The 15,373-nt window shown below is 46.1% G+C and overlaps 1 protein-coding gene across 1 annotated transcript in view; it reads left to right on the forward strand.

The window, feature by feature from the left end:
* Positions 1–11,455, forward strand: part of ADCY9 (adenylate cyclase 9) — a 96,700-nt gene extending 85,245 nt beyond the window's left edge. Inside the window, exon 10 of the mRNA XM_085307184.1 lies at positions 693–11,455. Coding sequence (XP_085163310.1) covers positions 693–1,881 — 1,189 coding nt within the window. The 3' untranslated portion in view covers positions 1,882–11,455. The remainder of the gene's footprint in view (positions 1–692) is intronic.
* The last annotated feature ends 3,918 nt before the right edge of the window (positions 11,456–15,373 follow it).

Consider the following 15,373-nt stretch of genomic DNA (forward strand, 5'->3'; position numbering starts at 1 on the left):
AAGACATTTAAACCAGAGCTCCGTATTTTCGGCTTTCACACAGGTGACAGTGTCCATGAAGCATCTTGTGACACAAGTTCTTCTTCCAGAGCCTAGATATGTTAATGTGAAAGGCACATAGTAAAGGCTGTTGGCCTTTGATAAAGAGACAAGGGGAAAATTTTGAGAGTATGAAGTAGGAGTTTTGAATACGGGAGGTAATACAAAGAAATAATAAATTCCACATAATTTAGTTACACACACACACACACACACACACACATTATAAATATATATACATATAAAAGTTGTATATATACACATATGTAGTGTATTTTAGTTATGTGTATATAAATATATTACATATATAAAAATATAGAATATAATTTTTTTTTCATTTATTTATAAATAACAATAATTCTTTCATTGTTGAAGTCCTTAAAATAGGACTAATGTAAAGGCTCGGAAATTCCTGTGTCACCACACCCACAATATGCTTTTAGGAAGTACTCAGTAAGTTTAAGATGAAAATTAATTCTACAGCATGTTTAACAGCACAGAAAATTATCAGAGCACATTTCATAATTTGGTACAGAACATTACACTTCTTACACTTGCTTTTAGCAAAGGACTTCCAACTACAGAGTAGAAATTACAGTGCCCTAACGCTGTATTTTATTCTTTCTTGTTCTTTTGCTTTCTTCTGCTTCCAGCTCCAGAAAGAATCCGTGCAACAGCTCGGGGCCAAGTGACACCAGGAGGCCAGCAGACCTCATTGGTCAGGAAGTGCTATTGGTTGTCTTCCTTCTGCTCCTCCTCGTTTGGTTTCTGAATCGAGAGTTTGAAGTCAGTTATCGCCTCCACTACCATGGAGATGTGGAGGCCGACCTTCATCGCACCAAAATACAGAGCATGAGGGATCAAGCTGACTGGTTGCTGAGGAATATTATTCCCTATCACGTGGCTGAACAGTTGAAGGTTTCCCAGAGCTATTCCAAAAACCATGACAGTGGCGGGGTGATCTTTGCTAGCATTGTGAACTTCAGTGAGTTCTATGAAGAAAACTATGAAGGAGGCAAAGAATGCTACAGAGTCCTGAACGAACTGATTGGGGATTTCGATGAGCTGCTAAGCAAACCTCATTACAGCAGCATTGAGAAAATCAAAACAATTGGGGCTACCTACATGGCTGCTTCAGGACTAAACACCTCACAGTGTCAAGACAACAACCATCCACATGGACATTTGCAGACCCTTTTTGAATTTGCCAAAGAAATGATGCAAGTGGTAGATGACTTCAACAACAACATGCTGTGGTTTAATTTTAAACTTAGGATTGGCTTTAACCATGGTCCCCTCACTGCTGGGGTCATCGGCACCACCAAGTTGTTATATGACATCTGGGGTGACACTGTGAACATTGCTAGCAGAATGGACACCACTGGCGTAGAGTGCCGTATACAGGTGAGTGAGGAAAGCTACCGCATCCTAAACAAGATGGGGTATGACTTTGATTACAGGGGGACAGTCAATGTGAAGGGGAAAGGTCAGATGAAGACCTACCTTTACCCAAAATGCATGGACAACGGGATTGTGCCACATCACCAGTTGTCTATATCTCCAGACATTCGGGTTCAAGTGGATGGCAGCATTGGGCGATCTCCGACTGATGAGATTGCCAACCTGGTGCCTTCTGTACAGAATTCTGATAAGATAGCCCATGGCACAGATAACTCAGAAACCAAGGACATGCTTCCTTCCTCCAAGAAACTCCAGAAAGATTCGCTGAAAGCAGAAGAGAGGTGCAGGTTTGGCAAAGCTGTAGGGAAGACTGACTGTGAGGAAGCAGGAACTGAGGAGGTCAATGAACTGACAAAGCTAAATATCTCTAAGAGTGTATGATGCACTGTCAGAGTTGCATGAAGTGCTCTGTCAATAGAAACACAAAGACGTTTGCAATCGGCGGTTTTCTTTTTGAAGAGAGACCTTCTCAACACCTGGGTTGTACGTTTGTTTTCATTTCAGTGCCTGATGCTGTGTGGATCACAGTTCTTCAGGGCTTGTTTTCATCCATCTCTTTCCTCCATGCCCCAAATCCCATCCCAAGCTCCCCAGCTCCCTGTGCAACCATCTTTCAGCTGAGTAGAGGATATTAAGTGCCTTCAGATATACTCCATTGGACTCCCTGTCCAGGTACAGAGGCCCCAAGTGAAATCATAGCTTTGRGTATTTATCTAATTTTAAAGAAAAGAAAAGCTGTGGTTATATCATTTTTATTGTTGTTTCTCACAAAACACTTTTTTTGGCTAATGCAACTCCTTGGGTTTTTTATATCTATCTGAACAATATTTTACTGTTATCAGACCTTTTGTATGTAATGTAAACACACAGACAAATGTGCATGTATCTACCATACAGATCTGACATAAAGTGCCAGTAATGTACCACAAAAGAATGTCTTGGCAAGGGGGTGACACAATTTTCCTTTGTGTTAGGCTGGAGGAGGAGTTCTGCAGTGGCTTAACGTTTAGTTAGAGTTGGCTGAACAACTGCTGTAGTTTTATTCTCCTGTATTGATGCTTTCCTCAAACTTAATGTGCCATGGTGTGCTTTGGATACACTTGTTTTCCGTATAGCCAATGAGTTACTGACACGTGGGAATGGAATCGGGGTTCAGACCTCACCAACTCTCAGGACATGGTTCCAGAAGCAGACAAGTGACCGTACGAGTGTTACAATTCAGGTCTTAAGCATCTAAAACAGTTTCATTTTGCTCCGCCACCTAGCTGAATTTGCAAAGGTAGGTRAAGTTGGTGTCTTGAAAGCTGGTCTGATTTGAGAGCGAGAAAAGCTAAATACATGTTTTGGGGATGCCTTTATTTATTTATTTATTTTATGTCTATTTTTATTCRGGTTTTGTGGAAGGGATTAGGAGAGGTGAGCAGCTGTTAATTGGTTTAATAAGAGTAATAAGTCGTCCAGTAGTGTTTCAGCCTCTTTGAACTACCAACCACTGTGAGGATGTTACCTAGGCAATATTTGTTTCCAAGCTGGAGAAACTTCTGAAGCCACCAAACGCAATTGAGGATCCCAGCTTCCCTCTGTACTGAATTAATGGTGCTGCACAATATTTTTCAGGATCTGCCCCCTACACTGTGCTTTTGCAGCAGGGAATAGAACAGCGTGTTCCCCGTGTGCCGCTGAAAGCAGGGACAGGCAGAGAGTCCTTTAGTGTGAGCTGAGAAGCACAATAACTGCCCAGCCCTGCAGACGACTTTGTGCAGATCCCTGTGACCGAGGATCTGCCTGAGCACGGGAATCCGTTTGCACAGAGGCAGCTGCAGGACTGGAGCCTTAGACTGTACCAGTCCTCCCTTCGCATGCTTCCGTCTCCTCTTTCACTTACGTTTGATGGCCCGCTTTGGATAAGGCTGATTATTCAGTTACTCCAGTTTAGCCAACTCCTTGTGACACCAAATGAAAAGAAAGAATTTTTGTGCCCAAAATAAGTTCATTAGCCAGGGAAAAGCTGGTGAAATGCAATGCTGTATTGTCTGCGTATTGATATGTTTTYCTAATTATTTCTTTCCTTCTGAACTGAAAGCAGAATATATTGATACTACTTTTTCTTCCCAGTGTGATTTTGTGGAGTTYGAGTAATAATAAATATATACGTTGYGACGTTCCTATTCAGCTATGTGAGATCCATCTACACTCCACGGTGAGCACAGAGCTATTGAAGCCTTTGTCAAATGTCAGTCCATGAGATGTTTGGATCTCAGTTACATTAAACAAGGTTCTGTACACTGTTCTCAGAAAAGCTGCTGTTTATGCACCTTTTAATTAGGTTTGACATGAAAGCTATTTAAAGTGAACCTTACTTGTTCAGTCTCCCAGCACCCAAAAAATACTGGGTACTCAACCTYGTACCGTTTTGTCCCAGATGCTGTAAGCCTGTTTTGGGGCTGCTCCTGACAAGCAACAATATRATGTTTCTCTTACTGCACAGTTCTACGACAGCCTTCCTTGTCAGTAGATTTAAAATATTCCTTCCTCTCCCCCCCCACCTTCTTATTGGGTTGCACTTCCAACTTTCAGGTAGTAAAACTCTGCAAATACCTCTTGCATCCAAAGAATGTATTCTTGAAACCCTTTCTAGGATTCTASTTTTGGTTATGTCAGTGTGTGTCAGTATTTCTTTTCTTGCAGTAGAGGAGTTAACGTCATCTAGAATTGTTTACATGCCTGCTAGTGTTATATTGGGTGTCTCGGAGCTGTTAGACCCTTTTTGCCTTTCACTTATTTTTCCTGATTTTTATAGAGACAACTATATCCGGTGGTAAAATAGCATTTCTCGCTCGTTGATCAGCTGCGTATCCTGGCAAAGGCCTATCAAGACGTGCCCGCTTCTCTCCCGTGTTAAATACCGCACAGTAGTGAGACCTCCAGGCAGCAGCGCTGCGTCTGGTGAGAGGTTGGCACGTTGCAACTAGACCTAGGAGGAACAGCGGAGTCCAGGTGCGGGAGGAGGGCCTGGGGCTGAGAGCGCCTTGCTCGAGATGTTGAATTAACGCACTGCGTAACACCCAGGCCGCCTCCTTACGCCTACACAACGAACAAATCTCCCATGCTGATCGTGGTATGGTACTGGGGGAGTCTTGATAGTTTTCTGGTAACGCCAGAATACCAAAAAGTCCCAGGGCCTCTTTCCTGTTGGCACTAAGCAAATAAAATGACCAAGGATGGAAATATTACTGGATGCTGGAATCAAGGGCTGTTGTCTGCTCTTGGAACGGATTTGTTATACGCAGAGAGCTGACTGCAGGCAGCGTCACGCTGCCTGAGAACTGGAAAACAGTTATGAAAAGCTGAGTAACAGGTTGAACCTCTGTTTGCTTATTGCTACCGGAAAATAGCAGCTAACATTGAACAACTTCAGCTGTAGAGATTGCCATTCTTCTTTCAGAAGTTTTGAATGCTTTTTTAATGCAGCGTAGATACGAAATCAAGAAGCTGAGCTCTCCATGGTGAGGTTAAATAGTGAGATTTTTCAAAGGCACAAGGAGCAAGTAGATACCTGTTTTCTGGTGAAAAACAGGGGGAGCTGAACCCTCACATCTGCCTTTTACACYTTTCGAAAGCTGTCCCAATACCTGCAAAAATTACTCTGTAGGCGTTTTTAATGGCGTCTCTGTGTGCCTCAGAGCCACAGGCAGCCGTGTTACACGTTCACTTGCAGGAGGCCRTGATCAAAGTTAATTGAATTAAAATACCTTTTTAGGTGGTTGTGTTAGTGCCAGCCCAACTGTTGAAGCACGGTGTAGAGGTTGAAGAGTCGGGCAGATGACTGGCAGGGCGTCCTGCGAGAGCAGTCAGTGCGCTGTCGCGTTGCACTTGTGTTTTCAGGATGGGTTAACAGCGATCATTTCACRGTCATCCGGGCAGGGGGAAGACTGCTGAATGTTTGCTAGCCCGGTTACTGYCTGTCGGCACAATTTGCTTGCAGAAGTTGTTCTGGAGCTTGGATTAATGAGGAATACGCTGAATATTTTCTGCAGTGTTGTCTTAACCTGCTGCTAGCACATGGAAATATTTTTTTTCTTACAGCTACTTCAGTGAAAATGAGTTGATTTTTCATTTAAAGCAAAGTAAATGGCATTTCCGTTTACTTATTTTGGGTGTTTCTGATTTTGAAGTAAGCGCAGGCTTGCTTTTTGCTGCCCAGAATTTAGCATTATTCCCTTTTTGCTTAACCTAAGAGCCACAACATCCTAAGTGCTTTGAGCAGAGCAGAGACCAGTAAAGGCACGTGCTGCCTATCCGCTTTCTCACTGCTCTCCTCTAATGCGAAGTGGACCGGGGTTTGGAGGTGGCCACATGGGGGTGGAGAGGATGGACTCTCCAGCAAAGCTCTCCAGTAAAACTTCGCCCAGAGGTAGTTTAGCACTGGTTGGCAACAGGGAAGGGCTTTAYAGGAAAAAATAAATAAATAAAATAGTTTGAGRCTCTTATTTTAGATCCAAAAACATAGAAAATGGGGTTTTCAGGAGAAAAGTGAAGGGCATTGTTAACAAAAAATTGAATGCATCCGAGCTTTAAGGTAAAGAAGAGCTGATTCTTGATTTTAAAAGAACAAGCTTTTAGGGTGTCTAGCACGTTGAAGTTGCCAAACTCTAGCTTCTTTCTAAAACTTTGATTCTGAATTTTAGAAGTTTTAAAATTTAGGGTTTCTAGTGAGTGCCACATCCACCTCCTGCATTAAAAAAATAACATCGAAGGTGAGCAGTTACTGACTTCTGATCTTTGTTTCCCAGTGTCGCAGAGCACTGAGAGCCTACGAATGCCTGAAGCTGGCTATAATCTGATCAGCTTCCTGTGTGGCTTGGGGATTTTTGCCAAGTCTAAAGATTGTATCTGTTTTCTCACTTCTCTTGTGCTGCAGTCTCGTGTTTTCTGAGTGGACGGGATGTGGGGAGAGGTTCTCGCCTGTACTAGACTAGAGCTCCCGCTCTTCACAGCAGCATTTGAATTCTGTTATTGCCAGGTTGTGGTTTCATATGTTTTCTTTGCCGTTTCAGCTGCTCTGACTGCCGCTTGCCTCTGCCCGTGTTTCCTAATATAAAGAGGAATAGTATATTTGTTCTGCTGTCTCGGTTCTGGTACGTTTGCCCAGTCGCAGCTGCAGCTCTCTCCTTGCGCTATTGCTACGCTGCTTAACAGAAGATAGAGGAGAGTAGCAGGCACATCCAAATAGCCAAACTGAAGAATTCTGTGAAAAATAACATTTCCATCTCACCGCAAAAATATATATCTATTATCCCGAGTGATTAGAGATTACTAGAATAGTGATTCTACTTTCCACAGTAGAAAACTTCAGAAATCCAGGTCCGCTGTCCACGCCAGCGATTCTTTAACAAGCAGGATTCCTAGTGGTAGAGACCTCACTGGTAATACGTAGATGTTTCCTTTTGTGAAAGTGTAAAAAAAATAAAAAAACCCAAACATCTACTATTAATTGATACAACTTTCTCAGTGGCTGAAGATGTCACACAGGTGGTATGACTGTGAAAAGACTATTATTTTCAAGCACCAAGAAAAACAGTTGATGCTAAAGGTGCAAGGATCCCATGGTACTAAATAGCAGCGAGCTGTGGTACTCGCTGGTACTGCTGGGGCCTTGATGCCCCAGCAGACGGGGAGACCCAGTAATTCTGTGACTTAGCTAATTATATGTTGAACTTCCAAATTGTTCAGACTTTGTGCAGGAAAGTCATTTATCCCCCCCCCGCCCGCCCCCCCCCCAAAAAAAAAAAAAAAAAAAAAAAAAAAAAAAAAAAAAAAAAAGTTTTTTCTTCTTTAAGATCTCTATGTAGGCTGTAGCAGTCGTTTTTTGGCGTTCCAGGGGGACAACGTTTAAGGGAAAAAAACTGAATTATGGTTTGTTGTTACTAAGGATATTCTCAACAGCCAGTGGCTATAGAATTTTGCAAAGTCCTATAAAAAATAAGTTGGAAACTAGACCAATTGATCACTAATTCCTGCAGACAAACTGTAGTCCTCTAGGTGTTTGGTTTGAGTGGTCCAACGGTCTGAAGATTTTGTGTCAAGCTGTGAAATCATGGATCGTTTTCTGCTAAAATGTACAGTAACGGAAACTTGAGAGGCAGAACACCAAGGCCTGCTTGTAAAAATAAGGGGTGACCAGCATGTGATATAGTGTAATGATATACATGTATTTTTTCTCCTACCCAACCCAAGAAATACGCTCTTCAGTAACATACATGCTTCCAGGTCAGATCGGGCATAAAGAAATTGTACTGCACTAATACGTTGATATAGTTAAAAATCAATCCAGTCRCTTTTTAACTATCAATCTAAAAATTTAGACATCTCCATGTCCAAAGCTACTGCTGTGTTATCCCCCAAAACTTAATATCCTTCTTGAAAGTAGTATGAGGCCTGCTGAGCTGGTGGCAAAACATGGGATAAGCGTATACGCTGCAAGACGCTGAATTCTGTGAAATCACTGAGTGAAGGAGAAGGCAACTATGAAAGGAGATGCCAGGTTGGTTTGAAGGTTGGTCTTTAATTCCCAGGTTTGGTGTCTTTGCTTGGCTGAAGACCCGGGAAGTTTATCAGGTGTGAAACAGAGCCTCTATTTCCCTGTAGGCTTAAGAATTCCCTATTTTCAGTGGTAGTATGAGGGAGCCTTAAAATGGACTTTTTAAGTCTACTTTAACCCCACTGTCCAAGCTCTGTGCTCCGGGTGGTAAGGAGGAGGTATATTGTCTGTGAGAGTCAGACACCAGGAGCTTATCAGCTTTGTCTTCTTCGAGTTGGTTTAAAATCAAATGTCAGGCTCTGGGGAGGCTCAGGCAGAAACTGAAATAGGTGTGAAATACGTCTTGTTTTAGCAGCCGCTGGGGCTGGGGGAAGGAGTTTGGAGGTGCGTTATATACACGGAGAGAAGCAAGTATAAAACTGGCAGAAAAAATGATGGAAATTTTCCGTATAAAGCCTTTTTTAAGTCTTTACAAGAGGACTTAAATTTTGTCTTTGGCGGAGTTAACTGGCTGCAGGACGTGGATATGGACAGTTGCTGCTTCAACTGGAGAGCCAACAGTAGGCTTTGAGGAAGGGGATTCTTCTGGAAGAAATCAATTTTCAGAAGAGATTTAAAGCTTTTTGCCTAGTTCCTTACTGTAGCTGCCAACCATGTGTTTGCCTCACCGMGGAGCGGCCGGCCGGCGCCGCGTGTTTCGGCACAGGCGGGGCTGGGTTTTTGCATTTCAGCCTTCAGTCGTCTTCTYTGTGTTTTATTCTGTTCTTCCGTTGTTTTTTTGACTCGCTATAGCAACATGTATTTTAATCTCCAGAAGTTGCAATGTTCGGTGAATCTTGAGAACTGCAAAGAGAGTCATAGCATGSGAACAGTTACTAAAATTATGATTTTCAGCTCTTAATCAGTGCTGCTCTAATTGCTTTGTCATTTATAGCTCACATTAGCAATTACATGCAGTGAAAGTCAAYGCTGAGCATCCAGCAGGTGATCGTGGTCAGAGCTGGGGTGTCCATCGTTTGAGCATTTTGAGAATCATTATTCAGAAGATGCCAAAGCAAACTCTAAAGTACTTCTGTTTTTTCCTTAGGTGTTAATATGTTCACTTTTTTCTAAGTTAATATTTTGGCTAAATATCAGTTTGCAATTCAGAGAGTTTTCATCAGTTCTTTGAGAAYGAGATAAGCTATGGAGAGGAAAAGAAATGTCTGTGTGTGGTACAGTAAGAGCAAGCACGTGTGTGTTTGTGCACACGTGCCTGTTCCTGGGTGTGCGCGTGCGGAAGGTGGTTGCCCCTTTGAATCTTTTGATCATCCTTGCCTTGATTTCGCTTGTAATTTGTTTATAACGTTAGCTATATCGTTCCATCTCGCTGTTGCCTGCTAGCGGTTTGTCCAAAGGAGGAGTTTTTGCAAGATTGCAGTGATCTGTACCATTGTCCGAAACAGGGTTCAGCCACCACACAGSTGCTGGGACACTCAGACCACCGTCGCCGTGCTTCTTTTGTATGTTTTGTGTGCCCAGCCGCTAGAGTAACCTTCTGCGTGATTTAACCTCCTAAATCRTTGCTTCTGGCTTTCTGAGGCCGTGTCGATGCACCTGTGCTGAGACGGGGACTTGCGCCCTGTTGCAAGTACAGCTTTAAACTTCCAGAGTAATGAACTCTTCAAAACCGAGAGCCTTAAATAGTGCTGACATCTGTTCAGAGGCAAAGCGCAGTTGCAAGTTTGTGCTGAATGTCTGAGAATTTATATGCTCCCTCGTGGCTGCCTCCCTTTTCCGAGGAGGTTGTAACAGTATCCACACGCGGCACAGACCTTGGCCACGCTCACTGAGTTAACAAGTGCAGAAATGTGCCCCCACACTYGTGCTCTCCGGAAAGTCATCCAACTCCTACAGGGTTGGTATGATTTTCTTTTTCATTGGATTTACCTTAAAAGCTCTTTCTTCCCTTGAACCAGTATGGTTAAGTTAGCGTAAAGAGTTGTATGTATGGTGGCTGAGGGCTGGCTGCTTCCTTCTGCACCCCGTCTCTGTTCAGGACTGCTGCATTAAGAGGAGGAGAAGGCGATGATGTAAATGTATCGCTGTGCGGAAAGGCCAGCGAAGCGGGAAGGCGTTGAGCTCCCCTCCGGGCGCGGGAGGGCGGCTTGCGGCCGGGCGAGGAGCCACTCGGCCGCGGCGGCGGGGCTGCGCGCGGGGAGGTCTCGCGGCGCCCGGGCAGAAGCAGGCTTCGCTCCCCATCGCATTGCAAATCGGATTCCCCTCTCGGCCACGAGATTGTGGATACTTACGGAGAGAATGACTGGCCGTGGTTCACGCGCCGGGCAGCGTCCCTCTGTCCCAATGGCTTGAGACGATTCCCGTTCCTGGATTGCTAATTAATCGCGACTTCCGTTCCCCGACTTCGTAAGTACGTCTTCCCTCTTGGCCTATTGGTTTTGTTTCATGTTTTCCTATGAGGAAATTGCAGCTGGATATTAAAAACGTGCACTAGAAATTCAGACACTGCTGTCGAAGCCGTGTGGCGGGGTTGGGTTTAGTTTTGAGTTTTTCATACGTTAGTTTATACAGTATTACACACATATAGGACACTATATAAGCAATTGCTGTGTGCAAAGAGCTGTGGTGCCTGGCTGGAGTGTTACCTGATTRCAAGCAGCCTGCGAGCGATTCTTTTTGGAAGTGAGAATCTCAAATCAGAGTTTGCTTTTGTTTAATAAATAGTTGCAAGTTTGACAAAGATGTGACTTGTGCTCTACCTGGCAGTGTTGCAGACCTGGAAGTTGATAGAGACATCAGGCCGTTACCTGCTTTCCTTACAAGCTGCCTCTCCAGTATTACCCAAGTCTCTAGCACCGCCTGTCCGTGCATAAGCATACATAGAAATTGTACAGAAAGTGTTAAACATTAATTGAGAACAGAAAAAAAAAAAAGAAAAAAAAAAGGAGAATGAACACATTTAAAAGTATCCAGGTTAGCTGGAAATTGTTTCTTCACGATGTCTTTGGTTTCCTTTTCCTTTCCGGCCCCAGCAAACCCCATGGTCGYACTACGTTCTCCCTTCCCTTTTTTGCAAAACGACAGAAATGGCCTGTTTACAAACACTTACACGGGGAAGTTTGGAACTTCTGCCAGGTTACTTTTGCTAGGGGGGACGGGGCTTCCTTTCAGCAACTTAACTGTAAATATTCTGCATATGCTTTGTTGACAAAACAGAAATGGAAGAAAGTTGTATCTGTGAAATATTAAGCTATATATGTATATAGATAAAATGCATATTATCTTTGACTCGTTACTACGGATCTGTAATCAATTGTATATTAAACTGTTTTACTGTATCGCAGATCATTTCACGCTATCTTAGATGTAGAAAAGCTGAGAAAGTAATTCACAATACAGTATGTCAACTTAAAATTTGTTTGCTTTTTTATTTTTGCTTCAGCACTACTTCAGGCAGTCTTGTGCCATTTGCACGTTGTTTCAAAGAATAGCAATTTGGAACCTAAGTTTTTGAATCCTTTATTTTGGATCCAGCTTTTTACAATGTTTCTTTGACAAATCGTGAAGACACTAAGTTCGTTTTCGATTAGGCATGTGTCTGAAGGGCTAAAGGAATTGTAGCCCAAAACGTAGAGCTGCTGGCCCCTGATTGCTGGTTGGTGCTAMACGACCTTCRTGTTCTCAATAGCRGTTTAAAAAGAAAAAAGAAACCTTCCTGCTTTTTCGCTCATCTTAACACTGCTGGAGAGGACTTTGTGAACGTGCCCTACAGCAGCCCAAGTGGCAGCAGTACTGAACCATCTCGCTGTCCCTGTTGACTGCAGCGAGAGATTCAGCTGCGGGGGAGAGCTGAGGGTGAGACTTTTCCACACCGGGAATTGCTTTGGCTGAAGTTGGATGTGAATTTAAAAAGGGGGATTGGAGGTTTTGTTTTGTTTTTAAGCAGACAGTGTGRGTGATTTATTCTGGAATACCAGTGCCTTACTCAAATTATCTTAATCCACTTTGAAAGTGGATTGAATTAATTCAGAGTGTGACATTCTATTCTGGAGTAAGAGTCCACAGAAAAAGAAATACCTTAGCAGGAGCCGCTGGCTGGCGAGGGAGGCCTTRTCAGCGGTCTCAGGGTCTAACTTCGCCCGGCAGGAAGAGCTCAGCATGCTGGGCAGCGGTCTGCAGCAGAGTCTCTCCCTCTGTCCGTCTCTCTTGCTCACACCCCGCCACAGTGTATTTTCATTGGGTTTCCTTGGGAGAAAAATACGTTAGATTTACCAAACGAGGGACTGCTCCGTGCCCTTGCAAAACAACGTTCTGACCTGCAAGATCGGAAGGTTTCTTCTGGATTCACTGCTCAGCTCCTCGACGCCAGGCGCTGTGTCCCGTCCTTCTGCCGGCCCATGACCGTAGATACCTAGTGTCACGTCCTTAACCTGAGAAACCCTTTTCTTAATTTTACCTGCTAGCGAGGGGGCTCTGCTGTCGTAAGCGACGGTGCCGGTTCAGCGGGACGGCCGTGTCCCGGGGGCTTGGGTTCGCTCCCCTCGCCATGCTGGTGGGTTGCAGCAGACGTCCCACTAAGAACCGGTCCCGCTGCAACYACTGCGAGGCGAAGCCGGGTAGTTATGAGGGTGTTTGTGCGGGGTTTATGTTCCTGCTCCCCCCCCACACACACACATTTTTAAACTTTTCCAAAGATAAGGTAAGTACCAGAGCAYGTGTATAACGCGCCCGTGGTGCCATTCGCTTTACAGCCAACCGATAGCCAGCGGATACTACCGCATTATCGACGGCAACCCAGGACTTTATACCAATTCGTGTATTTAGGCAACGCTCGAGTGTTCCTGGCTGTTATCCTTCTGCTCTAGGTGAAAACTGTTCAGATGTTTTCCAACCACCTTTCTATTGTAGATCATGGTGATTGTGAACTGCCGAGGGATATTTTTAAATAAATCCTACGAAGGCATTTCAAAAAAATCCGGTCTTCCCGTTTTCCTTTTCAATTCCATTGTGTCTTTTCCCAAAGTAGCCCCATTTTCAAAGTTTCCTATCCTTCCATGTTTAAGCTCATGGTGAAAAAAGGAGTCTGCACAGAGGCTGGACATATTTTGAAAGCRTTGGCTGCCTGCGTTTGCTTCATGTGTGGGGGTGGTTGTGGACAGGAAAAGCCCAAAGGTTTTCAGCCCCGTAATCTCAGATGTATTTTGGAGCCGCTCCTGAGGGGCCGCCCTGTGCTTGCTGCCCACAGCCGCCGGTGCGACCTGGGCCACGGGGAGCTCCAGYGAGGACCTGCCGCCTCGTCGCCTTTTCTGCCTGCCTCCAGGCAGCGCGGGGACAGCTCTGCGTTGCGCTCCGGGAAAGCACCGCAGTAGCCGTTGCTCTTGCTTCTTTTTGTTTCACCATGACAGCAAATGCCGAGTTTTCCCGGGGTGCCTGGGACGGAAGCATCAACTCCTCCTTCGGCTTTCGCAGCTTGGCACGGAGGTCGTGGGCTTCACGTGCTGCCGGCCGTCCTGCCCGGGGTYGACCGCTTCTGATCAACCAGCGTTGACTCGGGGCTAACGGAGATGCAAGTTCGTGCTGCTGGGACCTCCTGCCGCAGCACCCGGAGCCGTCTCGCCGGCGGGAGTTGCAAGTCGACCCGGGTGCCCGGCTGGCCGTTGCACGGAGGGCGATTGGGCAAAGCTGCGCGAGAGCTGTGATGCGGCTCTAAAGGGACAAAGTCCACCAGGCTGGAAAGCTGGAGGGTTTTGGTAGCCGGAGAGCTCCTCTTTGGCCCTCCAGGCTGCTCCAGCTCCTGCGGGGTCTCAGCCGCCACGCCAGCAAAGCCGGCAGCGCCCGTGCGTGGGTACCCCAGTCCCTCCGCAGAGCCRGACCTGAGCGGCCCACGGGAAAAGCGAGGAGCGAGAGGTTTAGGAGCCCTGTTCCCTCAGCGCTGCGGCCTGTCGCTCGCAGCGTTGGGCTGCTCCTGAAGATCTTACGGTCTCTCTGCCCGGGGGACGTCYAGCGGCTCTCCAGGAGCGGCAGCGACCAGCCCTTGGTCCCACAGGGGGAATTCGGAGGCGATCAGCACGCGGCTGCCTCGAGGTCTCGGCCCCAGCCGTGGCCCGCGGCAGGGCTCCCTGCGCCGAGGATTGGGTTTCATTTTTGCTGGATTTTAAAAGGTTTTTCTCCGTCCCTAGGGTGAAATCTCCCTTCTTTGAAGAAGAATCCCCCTCTTGGCTCTCCCTGCTTCCATAACATTTCAGTTCGGCCCAAGGCCCTTAAGCAWTTTGTATTCAATTAAGATTGCTGCTTAATCACCAGCTAATTGCGTAATTTGGTGCAGCTCGGCCACATCGTTTAGGAGAGCCAGGGCCCGCCGAAGGATTCGCTCGGACGCGGCACGCCGGGGCCACAAGGCTCGGGGGATTTCGACGGGCTTTGGTTCTCGCTCGTTAATTGTCGTTTTGCTCTCGGTAACTCGATTTTGTTGCTTTGCGGCATCGAGCGGCAATCCTCGTTTCACAGCTATGCCAAGTTTATGGGAATTTAAGAACTGGATGCAAATGAACTTCATTAACATGCTTAATTATCTTGTAAACCTCAAATCCATCTGTCCTGCATATGCTTTGTAGTYGAAGCTTTAAGACAAGCAGCCACGTTAAACTTGGCACAGCGCGTCGGGGAGCAGGAGTCTTTGGTGAGAGCCAGGTTTTGCCGACGGAGTTACCTCTCTGCCGTGCGGTGGTTTCTCCCGGAAAGCCGGGCTCGCCGGGACGTCGAGGCCACGTCCGAACTGGCAGGCGTTTTCCCCTCGCCGCGAGACGCCCGCGCGCTCTGTCCGGCCCACGGCGGCCTTGGCGAGCGGGCGGCGAGGGGCCGTGTGCGGTGGGGGCTCCAGCCAGGTGCTGCCGGGAGGCGCAGGGTGCTGCTGACCGCCTGGAGGCCGCGGCGAGGGTGGAGGGCCTGGGTGCTTCGCTCCTGCTCCTCGGCACAGGTTGCGGGAACCAGTCATTATCCTGACTGTGGGAATAACACAGGATAATTCAAATAAACCCCTGTATCTGCCTCTTTGCAGTCCAAGATCTTAAATTTGCATCTGTTGCTAGTGTGCAGTGCGTTTTGCCAGTGGAAGGACGCGCTAAGCGCCGGTGCTGCAGGCCAYGAGAGCATCGCCGGAGATGCTCTTAGCCCCGCTTAATTTTAATTCACCATAAATAACAGTTGTTCAAAAATACTATTAAAAAGACAAACCTTTACATCCAGGTTGTCTTGCAAATCTGCAGAAGCAGCAATTTAGCCACTGCATAAGAGATGGTGCAAGTCCCGCTTTTGCACCGCGGCCCCCGGAAG

Source organism: Rhea americana, unplaced genomic scaffold, assembly GCF_003343005.1.
Source record: "Rhea americana isolate MKP2758 unplaced genomic scaffold, rheAme1 scaffold_255, whole genome shotgun sequence".
NCBI classification, from domain to species: domain Eukaryota; kingdom Metazoa; phylum Chordata; class Aves; order Rheiformes; family Rheidae; genus Rhea; species Rhea americana.